This window comes from Bufo bufo, chromosome 5, assembly GCF_905171765.1.
Source record: "Bufo bufo chromosome 5, aBufBuf1.1, whole genome shotgun sequence".
In the NCBI taxonomy this organism is placed as follows: Eukaryota; Metazoa; Chordata; class Amphibia; order Anura; family Bufonidae; genus Bufo; species Bufo bufo.
In genome coordinates this window covers 416,053,242-416,075,342 of record NC_053393.1, presented here as the reverse complement: position 1 = coordinate 416,075,342, position 22,101 = coordinate 416,053,242, and the positions used below count along the sequence as shown (strand labels likewise).

Here is a 22,101-nt window from a genome sequence, read left to right as displayed (position 1 = left end):
GGAAGGTATTGGTTGGTCCGCCTCTGTCCCTAGAGTGGTTGAGATGTTGTATGCTGCCTATCTTTCTGTAGTACAAGCACTCTACTGTCTTATGTACCACTTGTGCAGGGGGTAATGGACTAGGGGCCCACCTAGGGGAATTCCCCTGTACCCCTGTGAGCCAGTCCTAGCCTGTACGTGTCAAGTGAATCCACTTAAAGAATTAGTGGTGTTTCAGAAAAGATTATTTGTGACCTAGCCACTAGCGGACGGAAATGTTGAATTTGCCTATTTCCTTCATCTGTCATTGGCCATCTTAGATGACAGAGCATTGCTAAATTTAACCAAATTAAACTCTAATTTTTGTTGAAATCGTCCTTCTTTTTTTTCTTTTTATCAACTTTACTCTAATGTGTATGGCCACTTACATTATATTGCTTCTCTCCAGTTCCAAGAACTTCCAGGAGCAGTGACCTGCATGAATGTGACTGTTTACAGGCCAACATCTGCGTCAGTTGTTTTGCTGTAGAGCAAAGGAATTCCAGTGTCGTCCTTTTGGTCATCAGTTTTTGTCCATAGAACTTGATGTCTTCTATGGGTGGAATTAAGGAATATGCCATGGTACACATTTAAAAACCATTGTAAAGAGTAATGCCATTCTTTTATAGATGTTGTCATCTATCCAGTAATACGACATCATTTGAAGCACATTGGTTATGCACCCTTATGGAGACGTTTGTTTTATCTTGGCTGTGGCATTCATCTTGAGGTTGGAGCAACTTGGATAAATGTCCTGCTTTCCATTCATTACCTGCTACATGTTTTTCTTTTTCCCCCATCTAGGTCACAGAGCGGTTTATATTGGGGTTCATGTACCACTAGGCAGACAGAGCCGTAGACGCCATAGACATCGGGGGCACAGGCATCACCGGAGAAGAAGAGAAAAAGAAAATGATAAAGATGATGGCCGAGAATCTCCAAACTATGGTAAACAGTTGATTTTGTAAAATTACTAGACTACAGAAGACTTGGTTAGTTTCACATCCAGTGATCACCCGATACGGTTTTTCACTGCCAGAGCACATTGGCTGTAATGAGATCCGATAGGGATTTAGCCGAAACCCACCATGCCGGAAACCAGCCGAATCCCCACTGGATCCCATTATAGTCAATAGGGTTCCAGCTGTGCACAGCCCTATCTGGTTGTAGTGGAGACGGTGAACTCCGGTAGGCTGTTCCTCTGTTGGAACCGTCGGCCGGATACCTTTTAGCACATGTGTGAAAGTAGCCTAACATTCAGCACGTGTACTAGCAGATCAGCCTGAGAACTTGCACCATTTGGATGCTAAATCCACAATAATAATGTCCATGTTCATTATTGTAGATTTTATTTAAGTGGCATCGACCAAAATACCCACAGTTTTTTTTTGTTTTTTTTTCTGTGAGGTATTTGTCATCAGGCTGTGTAGGGTTGACCATTCAGAACACACAGCAGTGAATTTGTGGATAATTTTCAACCTCCATATTTTAAGGTTTTATTAGCTGTGACTCTTACAGTGATGGATGACAAATGGTAAACTAGTGACCTTGACTCCGGTATAAGTTTAACTCGCTAAATGACTGGTTGGTGATTTGAACTCGCAATATGTATTTAGACCACAGAAAACAATATGAGATAAAGTACAGGGGCACGCTACTACGGCTGCCATGTAAAAGCAAACCTACACTAGATGCAGCAGCACACTGCTCCATGCCCAGACACGTGCAAACACTGGAAACATGGATAAAATGGATAACTCTGAATTGCATTACTGCCATACTTAATATATGAAAATGTAAAAGCTTATTGTGCCGGGCCCATCTACCAGTGACGAGGTGGCTTCCAACAGATGGGACCTACACTAAAAGACTTACCTCTCCTGGCCTAAGCCTACAAAATTCAGAGCAATGTTACTGTAGAATCCAGCTATATAATATGTATTTAGACTGTAACCTAAAAACCCTAGCACACCAGCCTGTTCTACAGGTAAAATACTCCTGCATCAATGAGTCAAAGCCGAGCTATTTTATTATCATTGATACCTCCACATGCGCTGTTCCATATAACTATTTCTAGACTGCAATGAGACACTTACCCTTTGACCTGTGACCCATTATGTCTGCTGAAAAATAGCTTAGGCTACTTTTATAGCAGGTTTTTTTTGCGAATCTGTCATAGATCTGCAAAAACGCTTCCGTTACAATAATTGCAACCACAAAATAGATCCGTCTTGCTCTGCAAGCAACCACATTGCGGACAGAAAAAACGCTGCTCTCAGCGTTATTCTGTCCGCGATGGGGACACAAACCAAAAGGAATGGAATGCATTTTGGTGCACTGCTTTTTGTTCAGTTCAGTTTTGTCCCCATTGACAATGAATGGGGACAAAACTGAAGCGTTTTCTTCCGTTATTGAGATCCTATGACTGATCTCAATAGCGGAATTGAAAACGCTGATGTGAAAGTAGCCTTACTTGGGATTACTGCTTGTCATTGCTGTGTGGCAATAGCAGAGATTACCTATATATATATATGATATATATATAATTACTTTGGAAAAATGAGGATGCAGCACACTATAGAGTACGGGATGCAGGTCAGGCCCAATATGGACGGCACCTGGTCAAATGTAGTAGAGAAGAAAAATTGCCAGCAGCACACCAGAAGTATCAAAAGAAGCGTGTGGTTTATTCACCAGAGTGCAACAGCGACGTTTCAACAGCTTGTTGCTGTCCAGTTTTCAAAGCTATGTGCATATGTGTTACAAACATGGCAATTATAAAGGCTGCAACAATCAAACATATATTGAAATCAATTAATACATAAATCAAAATTCATAGATGCAATAATCGCCATATTAATAGAAAAACTCATGTGTGATACCGCAATAAATATATCAACTACAGTACATATAATCATATCATATATTAATAGAAAAGTTGTTACCAGTATAAAAAGTACTGTGATCACTACTAATAAGTGCAGGTGTGTCCCCCTAATTGTCGTGACATTAAAACTCAGTCAGCTGAAAAAACTGTGTGGAGTCGGCATCACGGTCACAGCTGCGTTCCCATTTCATGTCTGCGCAATCAGCGATGAGGATCAAGTATCGCGGATTCCTCAAGTGCCCGGAGGACTAACTAATAACCACATCAGAGATGGCCGAACCTGTTAACAGCCAGTGTGCGCATGTCCACGCTGGGGTAGCGCCTCCACCAGTCATCACGTGATCACTGTCACGTGAATGGAAGTCAACAGATGCAGGAAGTAGGTTTTAGAGGATCTTATATTACTATATGGGTCTGGATCGCTGCAAATGTGGGTTCCCTAGAAGCAGCGTCCTATCAACCCAATAGTCTGCGCATAACAGAACATCATAGTGTGCACAGAAAGGAGGATAGGTGTCCCACAGCAGTGATGTGTCACGTCAGTGGTCACATCAATGTCGGGTTAAGAAGGTGGTGACGTCGCAAGGGGCCTCCCCGCAAACCGCCACCCACCTCTAATAGACAACTTCACACTCCCACCCGTGCACAATGTGTCCAAGCCAGAGTTACTTATAACAATATTACGGGTAACCAGAACTCATTGAAACAAGGAATAAATAAAAAAAAATTAAAAAACTGTATGGGTAGGCCCCTGAGCCAGCATGGATCAAACTCCGCATCTGCGCTGAAACAGCAGTCGAGCCATCCTGTATGTGGATAAAGTACAAAGAATTGGGTTGCCAGCCGGATTGGTGATGTACTTCACGCCACACTGCGCCTCAGTCATGACCACGATTAGTGGTGAATCTAAAAACAAACAGTTTTTTCAGCTGACTGTGAGTTTTAATGTCACGACAATTAGGGGACACACCTGCACTTATTAGTAGTGATCACAGTACTTTTTATACTGGTAACACTTTTCTATTAATATATGATATGATTTATATGTACTGTAGTTGATAATTTATTGCTGTATCACACATGAGTTTTTCTATTAATATGGATTATTGCATCTATGAATTTTGATTTATGTATTAATTGATTTCAATATATGTTTGTTGCACCTTTATAATGCATGTTTGTAGCACATGTGCACATAGCTTGAAAAAGACAGCAACAAGCTGTTGAAACGTCGCTGTTGACTCTGGGTGAATAAACCACACGCTTCTTTTGATACTTCTGGTGTGCTGCTGGCATTTTATATATATATATATATATTTATATATATATTATATATATATATATTATATAATATATTTATATATATATATAAAAAATTGTATTTTTTATTTTTTTACTTTGATGTGATTAGATGTTGGAATTCTGTATCCAGCATTACATGCTTCTCCTCCATGCAGTATTTCAATGCACACTTCACCGTCTCTTGTTAGAATTACCTAAAACACGAAGATGAAGTCTGAACATGTCATAAACTGTACTTTCACTGCTTTAGTTTTTATATATAGTGACACCAATGTAATTTGACTTCAGGCGAATGTTTAATTTATGTCTTATGACGATGTCTTAGTTTTCAGCTTGTACCTGTCAACTACAATGGGTTCAGTCATTTGTGATGAAAAGCCTGACAATGGATCGGGACTTCATTTTATTAATCATATTCATTTCATACAGAATTATGGAAGAGGGCTTAAAGGGGTTTTTCTGAGATTTTTTAACTTCTGACGTATGCTCTGCATCAGTATCTGTTCAGTGGGGTCCGACACCCAAGATCCCCCATCAATCAGCTGTTTGAGAAGACATCAGCACTCACTGTAGCTTCGCAGCCTTCTACGGCTTCTGCATCATTTTTGGGTGCAGCTTTTTTTTGTGAATCCAGTAGGAAGGAGAAGTACAATTTCTTGCTTCCTTTCCCATTCCTTCCACTTCTGTGTTTGACTAAAAAAAACGCTCATTGAAACTGCCACAAAAACTGTCATATTGTTCCAGAAAAAACTGGCCCAGATTTACGAATCCTAAAGATGGGGTAAACTTGGACAGACTGCCTAGACCTGCACCAGATTTATCACAGTGGCTCAGTCTGGATGATAAATTGTGGTGCAGGGATAGACTATCGTTACATAGACAGATCTTTCCATCAGAATTTGGGTGCAAAATGGCGCATCTTGGGCCCCATTCCTTCCCACTAAGCACCGCCCTCCTTGTCAAACATGTTGGGGAGGGGGGGTGGAGTGTAGAAACCCTAGGTGCACCAATGTGCACCACTTTTTAGGCAGATTTTTAGTGCAGATACATTAGTACATCTGGGCCCCTGTGTCTGAAATCGCCCTAAGGCCTCTTGCACACAACAGTTTGCCCTCCGAGATATACGATCTTATGAGTGCGGGACAATAGTCCCGCGGGCGGCCCGATGTCCACAGCATCATTGTAATCTATGGTGCTGTGTACTCCGGTGCACGATCAATGCCGCTCCGGGACGTATGGCCTTGCATACGATATGGATTACATGTGGTTTTCCGTGTGACTTTTCTTGCAGAAGAAAACGCATTGTAACACAGTACCAGCAAAGTGAATGAGATTTGCCAAGCCTCATGTACCTTTGGAGAATTTTTTGTGTGCAAATTGACCTTTGCAATTCAAAGGGTGAAATTGGTGCAAAATCTGCATCAAAATCAAGTAACATGCAGATTTGGGTGCAGAAACGCAGAGAGACCCTGATGAATAAATCTGTTTGTACACACCCGTTTACAGGTACCCTAAGGCTACTTTCACATATGCATTCTCCTTTTAGGTTTTGAGATCTGGCAGAGGATCTCAAAACCGGAGGAAATGCTTCAGTTCGATTTTAATATAACTGGCTGCATCCATTCCATATATTAAATCCAAAAAGAAGAAACTGGATCTGGCACTAAAACCATTGTAATCAATGGGCGCCGGATCCGTTTTTTTTCCTTGTTTTTAGTGCCATTTCAGTTTCGCAAACCGGTCACAAAACTGCAGTTTGCAGCGGTTTTGTGTCCGGTCACAGAACGCAGCCAACCGGAATGGAATGTATACTGTTCTGATTTGTTCAGTCAACGGCTGTGGGAAAGTGTCAATTTGTATATCTTTTCCTAGCAATGCTCGTAGTGCATTTTTTAATTGTAGGTAATAGAACCTCAGGTCTATATTACGGAATCCATGCTCCTTTTTAAGATCTTCATATGGTCTTGCATCCCCCTGTCTCCATACCTGCCCTAATTTATAGACTTCATGTTTCCACCATATTTTCTGTTCAATTAGCTTGAGTTCTAAGAGTTGGGTATTCTCCCACAACAAAGTGTCGGCATGGAGTCCGGACTGATTCCATAATGCTCTTGCCTGCCTCCAAACTCTGTCCATCAGCAGAAATAGCGGCATCTTACTACCCTGTGGTGTCAGAATACCCGCTTCTATTATTTGGAAGATAGTACAGTTCTTTAACTTAATATTTATTCCTTCAATCATGGCCTTATATCTTGGCGTATTGCTCCACGTTATCATGTTTATTATATGTCCTGATATAAAGTAGAGTTCCAGGTCTGGCACTGATAATCCACCCTCCTTCTCATGAATACACAATATTCTGCTTTTGTCCTTTTGTTTTTTCCCTCGCCATATCTGGTCCATTAAGAGACTGGCTAGTATTTTAAATATTTTTTGGGGGCATTATTACAGGTGAGTTCCATAGAATAAAATTCAGGGAGGGAAGTAGGCACATTTTTACCCAAGATATACGACCTGCCATCGAGACATATAATCTTTTCCATACCTCCTATTTTTTTCCTAATCTCTTGTATTTTAGGGATCACATTCAGTTTAACATATCCATTGGAGTTTGGAGTTATTTGAATACCCAGATATTAAACGGGTTCCTCAGTTCTCTTAATTTCCAGTGGTCCTGGTATAAAATTGTTCAGAGGATCAATCGGAACGCAAGCCGATTTAGACCAGTTTATATTTAACCCCGCATGTTTGCCATATTGATCAAATACCTGAAAAATTTTCATAAGTGATCCATGTGAGCCTACAAATAACATAATGTCATCTGCATATAGAGCAATCTTTTCCTCATGTTCACCGTATCTGAACCCTACAATTTCTTTATCTTGTCTAATCATATCAGCTAACGGCTCCATGGCTATAGCAAAAAGTAGCGGGGAAAGTGGGCATCCCTGTCTCACCCCCCTACCTAGGGGTATTTTATCGGAATATTCCCCATTTATTATCACTTTTGCTGTTATTTCCGTGTATAAGGCTGGGTTCAGACCTGAGCGTATTTGATATGCGCGTTTAACGCGCGTTTTTGTCGCGCGTTTTTATGCGCGGTTTTTGCAATAGTAAACGCGCGTTTGTGTGATTGACTGCAGTGTCCTATGGCCACAAACGCGCGTCAAAACGCCCCAAGAAGCTCAAGAACTTGTTTGAGCGTAGGGCGTTTTTCAGCGCGTTCAAACGCGCTGTAAAATGCTCAAGTGAGAACCAGGGCCATAGGGAAGCATTGGTTTTCATGTGTTGAGCGTTTTACAGCGCGTTTGAACGCGCTGTAAAACGCTCAAGTGTGAACCCAGCCTAACAATCTTACCCATGAAATAAAATTGTCACCGAAGCCCATCTTCTTCAATGTTATAATCAGAAAAGGCCACTCTATCGTATCAAATGCCTTTGAGGCATCTATAGTGACAGTCTTTCACCACAGTTTGTAGGTTCAAGCTGGGTGTTCACAAAATAGCGCATAGTATTATCAGTTGTAGTTTTACCCGACATAAATCCCGTCTGATCCTCATGAACAAGCCCAGAAACCACACTTCTAAGTCTAGCTGCCAGGATCCCAGCCAGTATTTTATTATCAGTGTTAATCAATGAAATAGGTCGGTAGGAATCCGGCAGAGTTGGATCTTTACCTGGTTTTAGAATTAATGTCATTAAGGCTTCTCTCAGTGAGTCTGGCAATTTTCCCCTCTTCATCGAGTCGTCCCACATAATTAATAATTTTGGTATTAGTATCTCTTTATATTGGGCGTAAACCTCGAACGGGATGCCATAGAGCTGAGCAGATTATATGTTATTTTTATGTCCCGATAGTTGGCCCCATCTGGCCAATTGGCCTGTGTAATTGGGGCTTTGGTATTCCCACAAACTGTACAGTTTATTGATTGAAACCTCATCTGCTTCTGGGTCTATGCTCCAGTGATCGGTGCTAGTCACAGATTGACCGTTCACCAAGTAGGGTCGCCCACTGGACTTAATTAAATTTGAGTTCTTCTCCAGTCTGTTGAAGTCCTCCTGCTGTAGAACATACCGGTAGGTCAGCATTTCAGCCATTCCTTAAAAATCAAGACAAGTGTACCTCGTCTGGAAATCACCTCAAAAGCTTCACATATACATGTTGACGAGCTGACTTGTTTTATCAGAAATGTTCATTGTGTTCCTTTTTTTAATTTTTTTTATCTGCTTGACAATTTATGTAAGCATCTGTAACCCATTAAACAATGGGTAATTGAATATATCCCACAACTATGGTTTCCTCTATGTATGGACTTCATTTGTAATACTATTCTAAGCTCCTACTTTGTTGCTTTGACCTTGTGCAGACACCCCATCACAACGTGTCCAATTTATTCTGGGCACCGAGGATGATGATGAAGAACACATCCCACATGACCTCTTTACAGAAATGGATGAGCTATGCTTTCGGGATGGAGTGGAATGTGAATGGAAGGAGACGGCAAGGTGAGGGGCCTCTTCCTATGTTACTCTGTAAGGAAGGCAGAGCTCTGGGGTTTCTGGATTTCATGGGAGATGATACAATACCTTAGGTACTAAACATCTCCAGTCAAAATGGGTCTTTTTTTTTAAATTATTCTCGTCTACTACGTACAAGTAGTTGACTGCTTATGGACATGTTGTAACTTGCTTTTTTTTTAACACCTGGAGCTCCACATGTTGTCTGATCGAGACGTGGGACATTCTTCTGAAGGTTTGCATCCTGCCAAATAATATAACAGTGTAAAGGCATCCCATGCTTCTGTGTTCTCTAAAAATAAGCTCCACTGGAAACCATCTGCAGATACGCCCCTAGGATAATGTCATCTAAAATAAAGCTTGTGAAAAAGGAAAGGAAGATGGTTTGAAAGAAAGTCTTCTTTTCTTTGAAATCCTTTTATATTGTAGTTGTCCTAGAAAGGACAGAGCAGTATACTGGTAACCTAAAACTACTGAAACCAGACTCCTGCTCAGACACTTGGAGAGGCCGCAGTTCTTTGGTCTCTCCTTGACAGTGAACTCGATATACAATCAGTTGTCCCCCTCTGTATATGGGTGGTGAGTGCTGAACTCATTGCCCTGGTTTAAAGAGGACCGGTCACCACAAAATGCAGAGCAATCTGCAGGCAGCATGTTGTAGAGCAGGAGGAGCTGAGCAGACTGATATATAGTTTTGTGGGGAAAAACTGTAATTTATACATTTCTAGCTTTGCTATCGGTACAGGATGGAGGTGTTATCAGTGATTGTGTGTGTGTGTGTGTGTATGTATAAGGCCCCTTTCACACGAGCGTTGCGAGAAAATGTGCGGGTGCGTTACGGGAACAACCGTGATTTTCCTAACACCCCCACAGCGGCACGACAGGAGGATACCCCGCCTCCCCAGGGACAGGAAACAACGTGGAGATCTTTAAATACTCCCCTCCCCTTACCTGCTCCAGTTGTTTCCTGTCCCTCTGGGAGCAAGACGTGGAGTTTTCTTGCGCTGATGGGATTTCTTACCCATCAGCAGGATCGCCGGCAGATCGTTAGGGGAGCAGGATCGCGGAATTGCGGTGCGGTTCTCCCAGGCACAAGTCCTCCGGTGGAGGCAGCCCCGGGCAGCGCTTCCTCGCTGGTATCGCGAGAAGGAAGCACAGGATCGCGGGTCACGTGAGCGGAGCTCACAGGCGCCGGAGTCTGACGTCACTTCCCGGCTCAATTTCAAAAAAGCGGCGGGAATCGGCGGCGTCTGGAACAGCATGTCGGCATCAGGAGAGGACGCGATGCGCAGACCCTCGGATCCTTCCAAGACCGGCAGCCCGGTAAGCTACCCTCCTCTGGAGGTGAATGATAAATGTCTTTATTGCTGTGATTCACTGTGGGTTTAGGTTTCTACCTCTGCACTGGATAAGGGACTGTACCTCTCCCTTTCTACAGTCTAGACAGCCCCCCGTATTTTATTAAACAAGTTCTTTGACTTATATCTAATATAGGTCAGGGAAGTTCAGAAGTCAGAGGCTCAGCGTGTCAAAAAATGTTCCATCTGTAAAAAGGCCTTACCGTCAGGATATAAAAAAGCCCTTTGTGCCAAGTGTTTGGAAAAGATTGTGGCAGAAGAGTCCCCTTCCTTTTTGGATAATATTAGGAATATTATTAGGGATGAAGTAACCAGCGCTGTGGATCAAAGGCTAGCTGCTACGTCCCAGAAGCCCTCTACTTCTATGACTGAGATACCCGCGACTTTAGAGTCGGAATATCAGGAAGAGGACTTTGATGAAGGGGAGCTCTCTGAGTCTGAACCCCTTTCCTCTGAAGATGAGGCCGGGAAACCTCTTTGTTCCATTGAGGAGACCGAAGTATTATTGAAGACCATTAGGGCAACTCTAAACCTAGAGGAGTCTAAACAGTCCAAAACTATTCAGGATTTAATGTTTAAAGAGGACCTTTCATCAGAATGAAGTATGTAAACTGAATATACATACATGGAGAGCGGCGCCCAGGGATCCCCCTGGACTTACTATTATCCCCGGGCGCCGCTCCGTTCTGCGGTTATAGGCTCCGGTAAAGTCATAGTTAGGCTCCACCCATTTGAGCCTGCCGCGGTCTCCTTCTCCTATGCTGTAGCGCTGGCAAATCGCAGCGCTCAGCTCTTAGCCATGCTATGAGCTGAGCGCTGCGATTGGCCAGCGCTTCAACATAGGAGAAAGAGACGCCGGCAGGCTCAAATGGGTGGAGCCTAACTATGACTTTACCGGAGCCTCTAACCGGAGAACGGAGCGGTGCCCGGGGATAACAGTAAGTGCAGGGGGATCCCTGGGCGCCGCTCTCTATGTATGTATGTATGTATGTATGTATATTCAGTTTACATACTTGATTCTGATGAAAGGTCCTCTTTAAGGGCTTAGGAGAAAAAAGGAAGAGGGTGTTCCCCCTCCACTCTAATATTATAAAGTTAATTAACAAGGAGTGGACCGATGTGGAAAAAAGACCTAGCGTATCTAGGGTCCTAAAAAGAAAATATCCCTTTGCTGAGGAAGATACGTCTTCTTGGGACAAATGTCCTAAAGTGGATGCCCCCGTAGCAAAGATTACAAAAAAGTCAGCCTTACCCTTTGAGGATTTAGGTCTCCTAAAGGACCCAATGGATAAGAGAAGTGAGGCTCTACTAAAAAAATATTGGGAGGCTTCCATGTCTATCCTTAGACCTAGCGTAGCCGCAACATATACAGCCAGATCCATGTCTATCTGGTCAGCTGGAGGAGCACCTGGTATCAGGAACCCCTAGAGAGGATATTTTAGCTTCTCTTCCAGTTCTTAAACAGGCAGCAAATTTTTTGGCTGATGCTTCGGTCGACTCTTAAGTTAGCAGCCAGGTCTGCTGCCCTCTCAAACTCTACCAGAAGGGCGGTGTGGCTTAGGTCGTGGTCAGGTGATGCGGCATCCAAAAACAAACTCTGCGGCATCCCCTGCGAAGGTGATAGGGTGTTCGGATCAGTTCTGGACGACATCCTTGAAAAAGCCACAAACAGAAAGAAAGGGTTTCCCTCAGAACAAAAGAATTTTCGTCAGACGGTTTTTTCCCACATCTAGGGGCAGGCAAGATCAAAAGAGAAAGGATTTTTCCCCCCGGTGGCGCTCGGGAAGAGGAAGAGGTCGAGGTTTTTTATTCAACCCCTCTGACTCCTCCCAAAGGTCATCAAAGCAATGACGCCAGATGCAGGGTAGGAGGAAGGCTGAAGTACTTCCTTCCAGCCTGGGAGAATATCTCCAATTCCCCCTGGGTTTTGGACGTAGTCTCATCAGGCCTAAAGCTGGAGTTTTCCACCCTTCCCCAGGAGGTGTTCCACATCACCAAAAAAGCCGATCCAGTCCAAGCTCTAATACTAGATCAGGTAAAAATCCTGTTACAAAAAGAAGCTATAGTGTCAGTTCCCCTAGCAGAACAGGGAACAGGTTATTATTCCCCCTTATTTTTAGTCAAAAAACCGAACGGCTCATACAGAGCCATTATAAATTTAAAGGGACTGAACCAACATCTACTCTACAAACGGTTCAAGATGGAGAGCATAAAAGCCACCATAAGTCTGTTACAGAGAAACACCTTTATGGCAACCCTGGACCTTACCGACGCGTATTACCATGTTCCAATCTGCAGAGAGCATCAGAAGTTCCTAAGATTTTCAGTACAACAGGGTTCGGTGGTACTCCACTATAAATTCCAGGTCCTTCCTTTCGGCATTACGTCAGCACCAAGAGTCTTCTCCAAAGTGATGGCAGAGGTGATAGCGGATCTTCATCTAAGGGGCATATTAGTTGTGCCGTACTTAGACGACTTCCTTATAGCAGCTGCATCGGAAAGTCTCCTATTAGAACAAATAGAGATAGTGAAGCAAAGCCTAACAGATCTGGGGTGGCTAATAAACATAGAAAAGTCAGACCTCCAGCCCGAAAAAAGGAAGATCTTTTTAGGAATGCTACTGGATTCAAGCCTCATGAGGACCTTCCTCCCACAGGAAAAAGTCCAGACCATCAAACAGGAATTTACGCTGTTCCGCAGCAAATCAAGAGTGACAATCAGATCAATAATGAAAATCTTGGGTCTAATGTCCTCAGCTATCCCTACAGTAAAGTGGGCTCAGGCTCACTCAAGAACCCTCCAGGCTTTCATGCTCAGAGAATGGGACAAGAGCAAAGGTTCTCTAGAACGGAGAGTAAGAGTCCCTCAATACGTAAAGGACTCTGTAAATTGGTGGTTGATCAACCAAAACCTAAACACAGGCGTCCCGTGGCAGCAAACAGACGTAGTCACCATCACTACAGACGCCAGCAAGAACGGTTGGGGGGCCTTTTCAGACAGGTCCGTAATACAAGGGGGCTGGCAGGAAAATCAGATCCTAGCCTCTTCCAACCTAAAGGAGTTAAGGGCAGTATGGGAGGCCTTGAAGGCCCTTCACTCAGAAGTCCACGGGAAAGAAGTGAGAATACTCTCAGACAACACCACAGCGGTGGCCTATCTGAACAGACAAGGGGGCACGAGAAGCCCATCCTTGGCAAGGGTCTCAAAAGAGATTTTCCAGTGGGCAGAAAGGAACATATTATCAATATCGGCAGTTCACATAAGGGGAGAAGACAATACAGTGGCGGATTTTCTCAGCAGAGATGTCTTGAAAGAAGGGGAATGGTCCTTAAACCCAAGGATATTCCATCAGATAGCACAAACATGGTTCCTTCCAGAAATAGATCTGTTCGCCACGCGTCAAAACAGACAAGTAGAGAAGTTCGGCTCTCTGGCTTATTCAGATCACCCTCTTATAGTGGACTCTCTCTCCCACCCGTGGCCAAGAGTAAACTTGTACGCCTTCCCTCCCTTTGCGTTAATCCCCAAGGTGCTGCAAAAGGTACTACAGGAGAACCACAATCTGATCCTGATTGCTCCTTACTGGCCCAAGAGGTCATGGTTCCCTCTCCTAGTGAGAATGTCAGCAGGAGACGTGTGGCATCTACCAAACATCCCGGATCTCCTTCACCAGGGCCCAGTATGGCATCCCAAGACAACACAACTTCAGTTGACAGCTTGGAGACTGATCGGGAAATATTAAAGGGAAAGGGCCTCTCGGACGCGGTAATTTCGACAATTCTTTTTAGCCGCAAGAAGGTGACTTCTAAGATCTATGACAGGATCTGGCAGTCTTTCAGAAGATTTACAGGGGGGGATACCAGAGGTCCCCTTATTGTCACTAAGGTCCTAGAGTTCCTCCAGTCAGGTCTTCAGAAGGGGCTAAGAGTAAGCACTATAAAAGTCCATATATCAGCCTTGAGTGCCTTACTTGATATAAAATTAGCAGACTTAGACCTTGTTAGGAGATTCGTGAAAGGAGCTCGGAGAAAGCAGCCAATAGTGAGGTCCACTGTCCCTCCTTGGGACTTAAATCTAGTCTTAGCAGCCTTATCAGACAGCCCTTTTGAACCCCTATCTGAGATATCTCTAAAGATGCTTACCTTTAACGGTTTTCTTAATAGCCATCACCTCGGCTAGGAGGGTGGGGGAGATACAGGCTTTCTCGTGCAGGCCCCCGTACTTGTCCATCAAGGATGATAGGATAGTACTGAGACATTCTCCCTCTTTTTTACCCAAGGTGGTCTCTAAGTTCCATTGTCTTCAGGAAGTGTCCCTCCCTTCCTTTGGATCCCCATCAGGCAGTCAGGAGCAGAGACGCTTCCATAACCTGGATGTAAGAAGAGCTGTTCTAACTTACCTAAAGGCTACAGAAGACCTCAGGAAGACGGACAGACTGTTTGTTCAGTTTGCAGGCCCAAATAGGGGTAACGCGGCAAGCAAAGCATCCGTTAGTCGATGGATTAGATCGACAATCCTGACTTGTTATGACTTAAGGGAGGTTCCTCCCCCGGCAGGCTTAAAGGCCCATTCAACCCGATCTGTAGCAACTTCTTGGGCTGAATCAGCGGAGGTTCCGTTGGAACAGATTTGCCAGGCAGCGACCTGGTCGTCACCTTCTACTTTCTTTAGACATTATCAGTTAGATGTGTTGAAGAACAGGGAATTATCATTTGCTCGCAGAGTGTTATCTGCGGTTGCCCCCCCCCCCCCCTGATATGGGATTCCTATGTTATTCCTCCTGTCGTGCCGCTGTGGGGGTGTTAGGAAAGATTGCAATTACTTACCGGTAATTGGTTTTTCCTCTAGCCCCCACAGCGGCACGGGGAATTTCCCTCCCTATGATTATTCTAACTTTTACTAAAAAAAAAGAAGAAAAGGATGAAAGAAGGAAAAAGTTGTTTTGTCTTTCTTGGAGAGTATCCTTGTTTATTTTACAATAACACATAAAGATTAATTTTGTTGCATCCATTCCAGAGTTTCTCGGTTATTTACTGGAGCAGGTAAGGGGAGGGGAGTATTTAAAGATCTCCACGTTGTTTCCTGTCCCTGGGGAGGCGGGGTATCCTCCTGTCGTGCCGTTGTGGGGGCTAGAGGAAAAACCAATTACCGGTAAGTAATTGCAATCTTTTCCGCGCGAGTGCAAAACATTGTAATGCGTTTTGCTCTCGCGTGAGAAAAATCGTGCATGTTTGGTACCCAAACCCGAACTTCTTCACAGAAGTTCGGGCTTGGGATCAATGTTCTGTAGATTGTATTATTTTCCCTTATAACATGGTTATAAGGGAAAATATTAGCATTCTGAATACAGAATGCATAGTAAACTAGCGCTGGAGGGGTTAAAAAAAAATGTTTTAACTCACCTTAGTCCACTTGATAGCGGCCTGGCATCTCCTTCTATCTCCTTTGTTGAATAGGACCTGTGGTGAGCATTAAATACCGTTACAGGACCTTTTGATGACGTCACTCCGGTCATCACATGATCCATCATCATGGTAAAAGATCATGTGATGTACCATGTGATGACCGGAGTGACGTCATCAAAGGTCCTGTAACTGTATTTAATGCTCACCACAGGTCCTATTCAACAAAGGAGACAGAAGAAGGAGATGTCGGCATCGCGATCAAGTGGACTAAGGTGAGTTGTTTTTTTTTAACCCCTCCAGCCCTATTTTACTTTGCATTCTGTATTCAGAATGCTATTATTTTTCCTTATAACTATGTTATAAGGGAAAATAATAATGATCGGGTCTCCATCCCGATAGTCTCCTAGCAACCGTGCGTGAAAATCGCACCGCATCCGCACTTGCTTGCGGATGCTTGCGATTTTCACGCAACCCCATTCACTTCTATGGGGCATGCGTTGCGTGAAAAACGCAGAATATAGAGCATGCTGCGATTTTCACGCAACGCATAAGTGATGCGTGAAAATCACCGCGCATCTGAACAGCCCCATAGAAATGAATGGGTCGGTATTCAGTGCGGGTGCAATGCGTTCACCTCACGCATCGCATCCGCGCGGAATACTCGCCCGTGTGAAAGGGGCCTAAGAGATAGCCATCAGTCATTGATAACACCTCCTTCCTGTACCAAGAGCTGTTTACAGCATGTGGAAAAAGCATGGGTAATACAGGTTTTACTGAATCTTTTCCCATAAAACTATCCATCAAACTGTCCTTCTGCTTTATAACATGGTGCTATGAGATTGCATTTTGTGGTGATAGGTCCTCTTTAAGGGAAGATTACATTGGTCCAGTTGTAACCTCTTCTGAACGCCCAATCCTCTACATCTCTCCACAGACTTCCATCACTAGAAATCTAACACCACATCCATAAAGGGATTGTCGAGCCATTTTTAAGGCTCAAAGTGGAATAAAAATGCTAAATAAGTCCTAGTCCCCTGCACCCATCTCCTGTTCCAATGCTAGCAGGGTTCCTGCTGTTCTCACCTCAGCCAGTCATTGGCACTGGGCATTTTTTCTGTTCTCCATGGGATAGTGTGTGGCTTTTATGTGGTATACTCTTATGCCTTATAAATTGTCATTTTCTTTCCCTTTATTAGTTTCTGTTGGTTATTACACTTGTATTCATACATTATTGTTTTGGTTCGATGATTTCTTTTCTTTGGTAAAGGTGGCTCAAGTTTGAGGAAGATGTTGAAGATGGTGGAGACAGGTGGAGTAAACCTTACGTGGCCACCCTATCTCTACACAGCCTCTTTGAGCTGCGAAGCTGCATACTTAACGGTACAGTGATGCTGGACATGAGAGCGAGCACTATCGAGGAAATTGCAGGTAAATGACTGTGTACGGTGGGGGGTAATATTACACATCTGTGAATCCCATGTATTTTATGTAAACCTGATGGCATTCAGTGTGTTCATATGAAGCTACTCCACTGAGTTTAAAGAGCTTGATGGCTTGTTTGTACTGCGGTGGGACCACCTCACTGGGTGATGGATGCGATACCTACATTATACGTAATTCTTATGCTAAATGCACTAATTTATTAGTACATGCAAGAATGTCTATGAGCTGCCGTTTTACATGGACCATAAGAGTGAGCCATAATATGAAGGAACGTTCATACAAAAGTTCATTTCCCACCATTGCCCATTTGTTACCTGCATATACATGTAGCAATGATCAGTGATGTACAGGTATGGGGATGAGCGATTGTTACTATGATCATTCATCCCCATACAGTTATCTTGCTTGTCGCAGCAAATTCCTGTTTACATAGGGTGATGTGCTGCCAAAGAAGTAGTATTTTAAGTACTACATGAAAGATGCAATCAAGTGATCAACAGCACCTTTACATGGGACAGTTATTGAATTGAGCACACGCAAAAGAATTTGTTCCAGACTATTGGCCTGATCCTCGGCTCATGTAAGCGTCCATTTACATGGGCTGATGCAAAGGGAAATCATTGAGAATGAACTGTTTGTTCCCAGTCATTGCCTGCTTGTTCAATTGCATTCACATGCAGAAATCACCCCCTCTGTACGGGGACGAATGATCACTACTGCCATCATTCATCCCCATATAGATTCATGGTTTGCCCAACAGCACATTGCGGTTAAAATAGAAGATCCAAGGGAACCAGAGATGCCTCAGAAGAAAAATAGGACTCTAGCGCTCTTCCAGTAGAATATCTCTTTATTGGTTCAGAGACGTGTTTCGGGAATGCAGCCCCTTCTTAAGATGTTCATATATTATCCATCTGAAGAAGGGGCGGTGTCCCTGAAAAGTGTTATCTTTGAACCAATAAAGAGATATTCTACTGGAAGAGAGCTGGGGTCCTATTTTTCTTCTGAGGTACCTTTTGGCTCCCTTGGATCTTCTCCTCTTAATATCTGCACGTCCAAATTATTCCACTGACTGTCTCTGGAACACAGCTGCCATTTCCCTCCAGTATCCTTTACCCCCGCTTACATAGTGATTGTGATTCTTCACAACCCTACAAGGTGAGAACAGTAGCTACCAGCCCCCCCCGACCGCCATTGGTAACCCAGGTTAGGCTGTACTACCCTATAGAGAGCTTTGTTTTGTGTTCTTGCTGTTTACACAGGGTAATGGCTGCAGACAATGATTTTGTGTGCTGCATGAAAGATGTGATCTCCAGCAAACTTTTAATTTTTTTGGTACATTGTCCCAATCCCCTGCTTGTCTACAAGGGTCCTTCGTTGTGTAGGTGCCTTTACAGAGTGTGTAAAGGGATAAACAAGTTTTATCATTTCAGTTCTTCTCTTAGAGTGCTTGTATGCACTGGATGCTTTTCTTCTACAGATTAATATTTCCTTCTGCCATATTTTTTTTATTTTATTTTTACGTTCCCCCATCTTGAGGCAGAAATCGATGCGCAGGCTGCATTTGCCTATTTATAGAAGTTAAATTGATGCATAATGAGCCTATGCATGGCATTGTCGCAGCCATTTCCACCCGAGCGCTCTCGTCATCTTGCAGAATGTAGAGCTTCTGCTTTTCTTTGAAGGTTAAGTCGGAGATGTAGTCAGTCAGTGTCTCTGGGTCTCCCCCTGGGTAGGAGCAACTTACCGTTCCTGTCTTGTTGACCTGTTTGAGCCTCCATGATAGGTCCACCAGATTGTGGATGGTCTATTCAGGATATTTCTTTTTGAGGACTTTAAGGTTTCCTCAGATATTGGGCCAGAATTCTGTCTGTGGTCCTCACGCTCTGAGCATACATATATATGAAGTTTATCTCTTGTGTTCCCAATGCTAAGCTGTAGTATGAAGTTCTGAAACACATGGCATAACCGACAACCTGTATACCTGGGTATAACCATCTGCCTAGTATACAACATGTTCTGGTAACGGCCACTTTTTTGCTTTTAATTGGCCTAGTCCATATCAAAGAACTGTATGCAGATGTTCCTATAGTAATAACATCTATATTGCAATTTTATTTCATGCTCCTAATCACTAAGTATCCGGAGAGTCTAGTATGATGAAAAGTGTCTTGCCATGCCTTAAAGAGCTGAAACTGATGTGCTTTCTGCATCTTTGTCCCCATTCCACAAGCAATCGACCATGTCCTATAGTAACATAGTATATAAGGCCGAAAAAAGACATCCGTCCATCCAGTTCGGCCTGTCATCCTGCAAGTTGATCCAGAGGAAGGCAAAAAAAAAACTGTGGTAGAAGCCAATTTTCCTCATTTTAGGGGAAAAATCCTTCCCGACTCCAATCAGGCAATCAGAATAACTCCCTGGATCAACTCTCTAGTAGCTATAGCCTGTAATATTATTACACTCCAGAAATATATCCAGGCCCCTCTTGAACTTTTAGGGAACTCACCATCACCACCTCCTCAGGCAGAGGGTTCCATAGTCTCACTGCTCTTACTTGTCTATAAAGTATGGACTTATTGAAGTCAATGGGTCCGACACAAAATGGGGTATTCATACGGATTGCATCCATATTTTACAGATCTGTGGTTTGTCGTGTGCATGAGGCCTAATAATCTACATGAGGATACACCATGCCCTACTTTTTAGTACTGGAGCACATAACCTTCTGTAGTGGCTGGATGATTTTTAGCTGTGTTCCTCTAATAAAATCTACACAAATAATGATTGAAACGGTTAAATTGCTATAAAAAGCACCGAAAGCAAATGTCCTTTGTTTGTCATTTTCTGTAGTATCCCCCAGTGAGACAGCTTGAAAGTGTGTTATAAAGTCTGTGCAGTGGAGTGGTGTACATAAACTTTGTCTCGCTGAACCGAACCACCTATGGTCAGGAGAGCAGAGAGCATTCAGGAGAGCAGAGAGCGGGACTACATGATTTCACATGAATAGGACTGAGCAGCCTGCAACATTTGTCGCGTGACATTTTGTTGCACCAATGTCGCGCGACAATTTTTATAATGGCAGTCTATGGTGTCGCACTGCAACATGCGACATACTGCGACGCGACAGTCGCAGAAAAATCCATCTCGAATGGATGTTCTGTCGCAGCATGTTGCAGTGCGACACCATAGACTGCCATTATAAAAATTGTCGCGCGACAAATGTCGTCGTGTAAACCTAGCCTTAATGTTTCCCCCATAGAATAAGCCTACGTATGCCGGGGCATATTAGTTGTTTGCTCTATTAGGCCACTTTCACATGGTCAGTATTTCGGAAACGTGTTGATGTGTATTTAAATGATGGACATTTTATAGTTTCTTGCCGCCATACTTAAACTATTGGTTTATCTGTTATCCACAGATATGTTGCTGGATAACATGACTGCGTCAGGTCAGCTGGACGATTCCATGAGGGAACAGGTCAGAGAAGCTCTCTTGAAGAGGCATCACCACCAGAACGAGAAGAAGCTAAGTAACCGCATCCCTCTGGTGCGGTCCTTCGCTGACATAGGCAAGAAACATTCTGATCCTCACTTGCTTGACCGAAACGGTGAGATAAGTTGTCACAAGCAGCTTATTCTAACCTATTTCGCTATTTTTCTCCACCTGTAAAGCAGCAGCCCAGCCCTTTTGATCCTTAGATGTTGTCTGAATCCTAATTTGTGCAATTGCTTGCAAAATGAACATAGCTGCAGCCGCTTTTCTATCTATAATTCAACAATGACAAGGAATGAAATCATTGGCTGCTGCTTTACTCTCCTTCGACTTACCTATTTGCTTGTATATCGTTCTCTCAAAGTTTTAATTGGATATTTTTAATTTTTTCTGATCAGTGAGTTGATATTTTAATGTCAAATGCCTTGTTAGGCAGGACATGATCTGTGACTATCCATAAATATGCTCGAAGTATAAAGACATTAAAGGCGATTGACGCTTTTGGGGCAACTTTTTACTTTAAATTTGCTGTTACTATTGCTTTATGTTAAGAACTCGAAGTGACACACATGCCACATGCACTATGCCAGGGATGTTCAACCTGCGGCTCTCCAGCTGTTGTAAAACTACAATTCCCACCATGCCCTGCTGTAGGCTGATAGCTGTAGGCAGTCTTTGCATGCTGGGAGTTTTAGTTTGGCAACGGCTGGAGGGCCTCAGGTTGCCCATATGCTCTGTAACCCAGAAACAAGCCATCTAATGATGGCCATAGACCATATCCCATGTCCGTTACATAACCATTCGCATGTTCATGTTTCTCCAATATCCATTCAGTCTTTTATGGAAATGTACGATGTATCAGATACAGGGTTTAGTTTTTCTTAAATATCACTTCATAAAAAAAATTACATTCAGCACTGGAGACATGATTTTTAATACATGTGTGGCGGGTGTCTGCATCGTGGACAGATGAATGTGACACAGAATGTCACCGGGTTTAGTGTTTTTTTATTTTATTTTATTTTTGGGAATTTATTGTTTCAGCTGGTAATTATCTGTCTATAACCAGCATAGACTGCCATTATGACAGAATCCAATACAGAATGCCTCTTATAGGGTTCCGTGGTGCATGCCGTCATAGAATTCCGTTGTGATCCGTGGTAGCGGAATCCATAACGGGATTCTTAGATAACCCGAACCTGTACGCCGAACTTGAAAACACAAGTTTTCTCATCACTAATTAGGACAATTGTTCAGCATAAATGGGGTCCAAGGCAACATTTAAAAACTTCTGTCACCAACATCACTGTAGTGAAACGGGCTGACCTGCGACATGTGCACAGCAGTCTGGGACCCACCCACACCTGTGGCTTTATGTCCGCAGGGAGTACAAGCTTCTAGGAGTAACGGCAATGCCCTTGTTGCACCCAGACGCTCACTTGCATATATTAAAATTCTGTTTTCTCAGAAATAAAGCCACATGTGGAGATAGGACCAAAACTGTAAGCTTCTGCTGACCTGTGGACATGTTGCCTGTTTCACTACAGTGATTCTGGTGACAGATGGCCTTTAAAGAATAATATAACATTAACAAAGGAAACCCTTTTTCAAAAGAATTTGGCTCTGTGATAAGCTGACAGATCTGACTTTTCTAACCCAGTTTTTATGTCTTTGG

General features: G+C 43.3%; 1 protein-coding gene across 10 annotated transcripts in view; it reads left to right on the top strand.

Annotated features, from left to right (window-relative positions):
* The window catches only part of SLC4A7 (solute carrier family 4 member 7), a 154,640-nt gene that overhangs the window by 72,886 nt on the left and 59,653 nt on the right, over window positions 1–22,101 (top strand). For 7 of the 10 annotated variants that reach the window (XM_040433229.1, XM_040433227.1, XM_040433234.1 and 4 more), the window contains 4 exons: window positions 823–966; window positions 8,575–8,713; window positions 16,756–16,916; window positions 20,353–20,541. In XM_040433229.1, the coding sequence (XP_040289163.1) occupies window positions 823–966; window positions 8,575–8,713; window positions 16,756–16,916; window positions 20,353–20,541 (633 nt within the window). The remainder of the gene's footprint in view (window positions 1–822; window positions 967–8,574; window positions 8,714–16,755; window positions 16,917–20,352; window positions 20,542–22,101) is intronic. The other 3 variants (XM_040433230.1, XM_040433237.1, XM_040433236.1) reach the window with 1 other exon arrangement.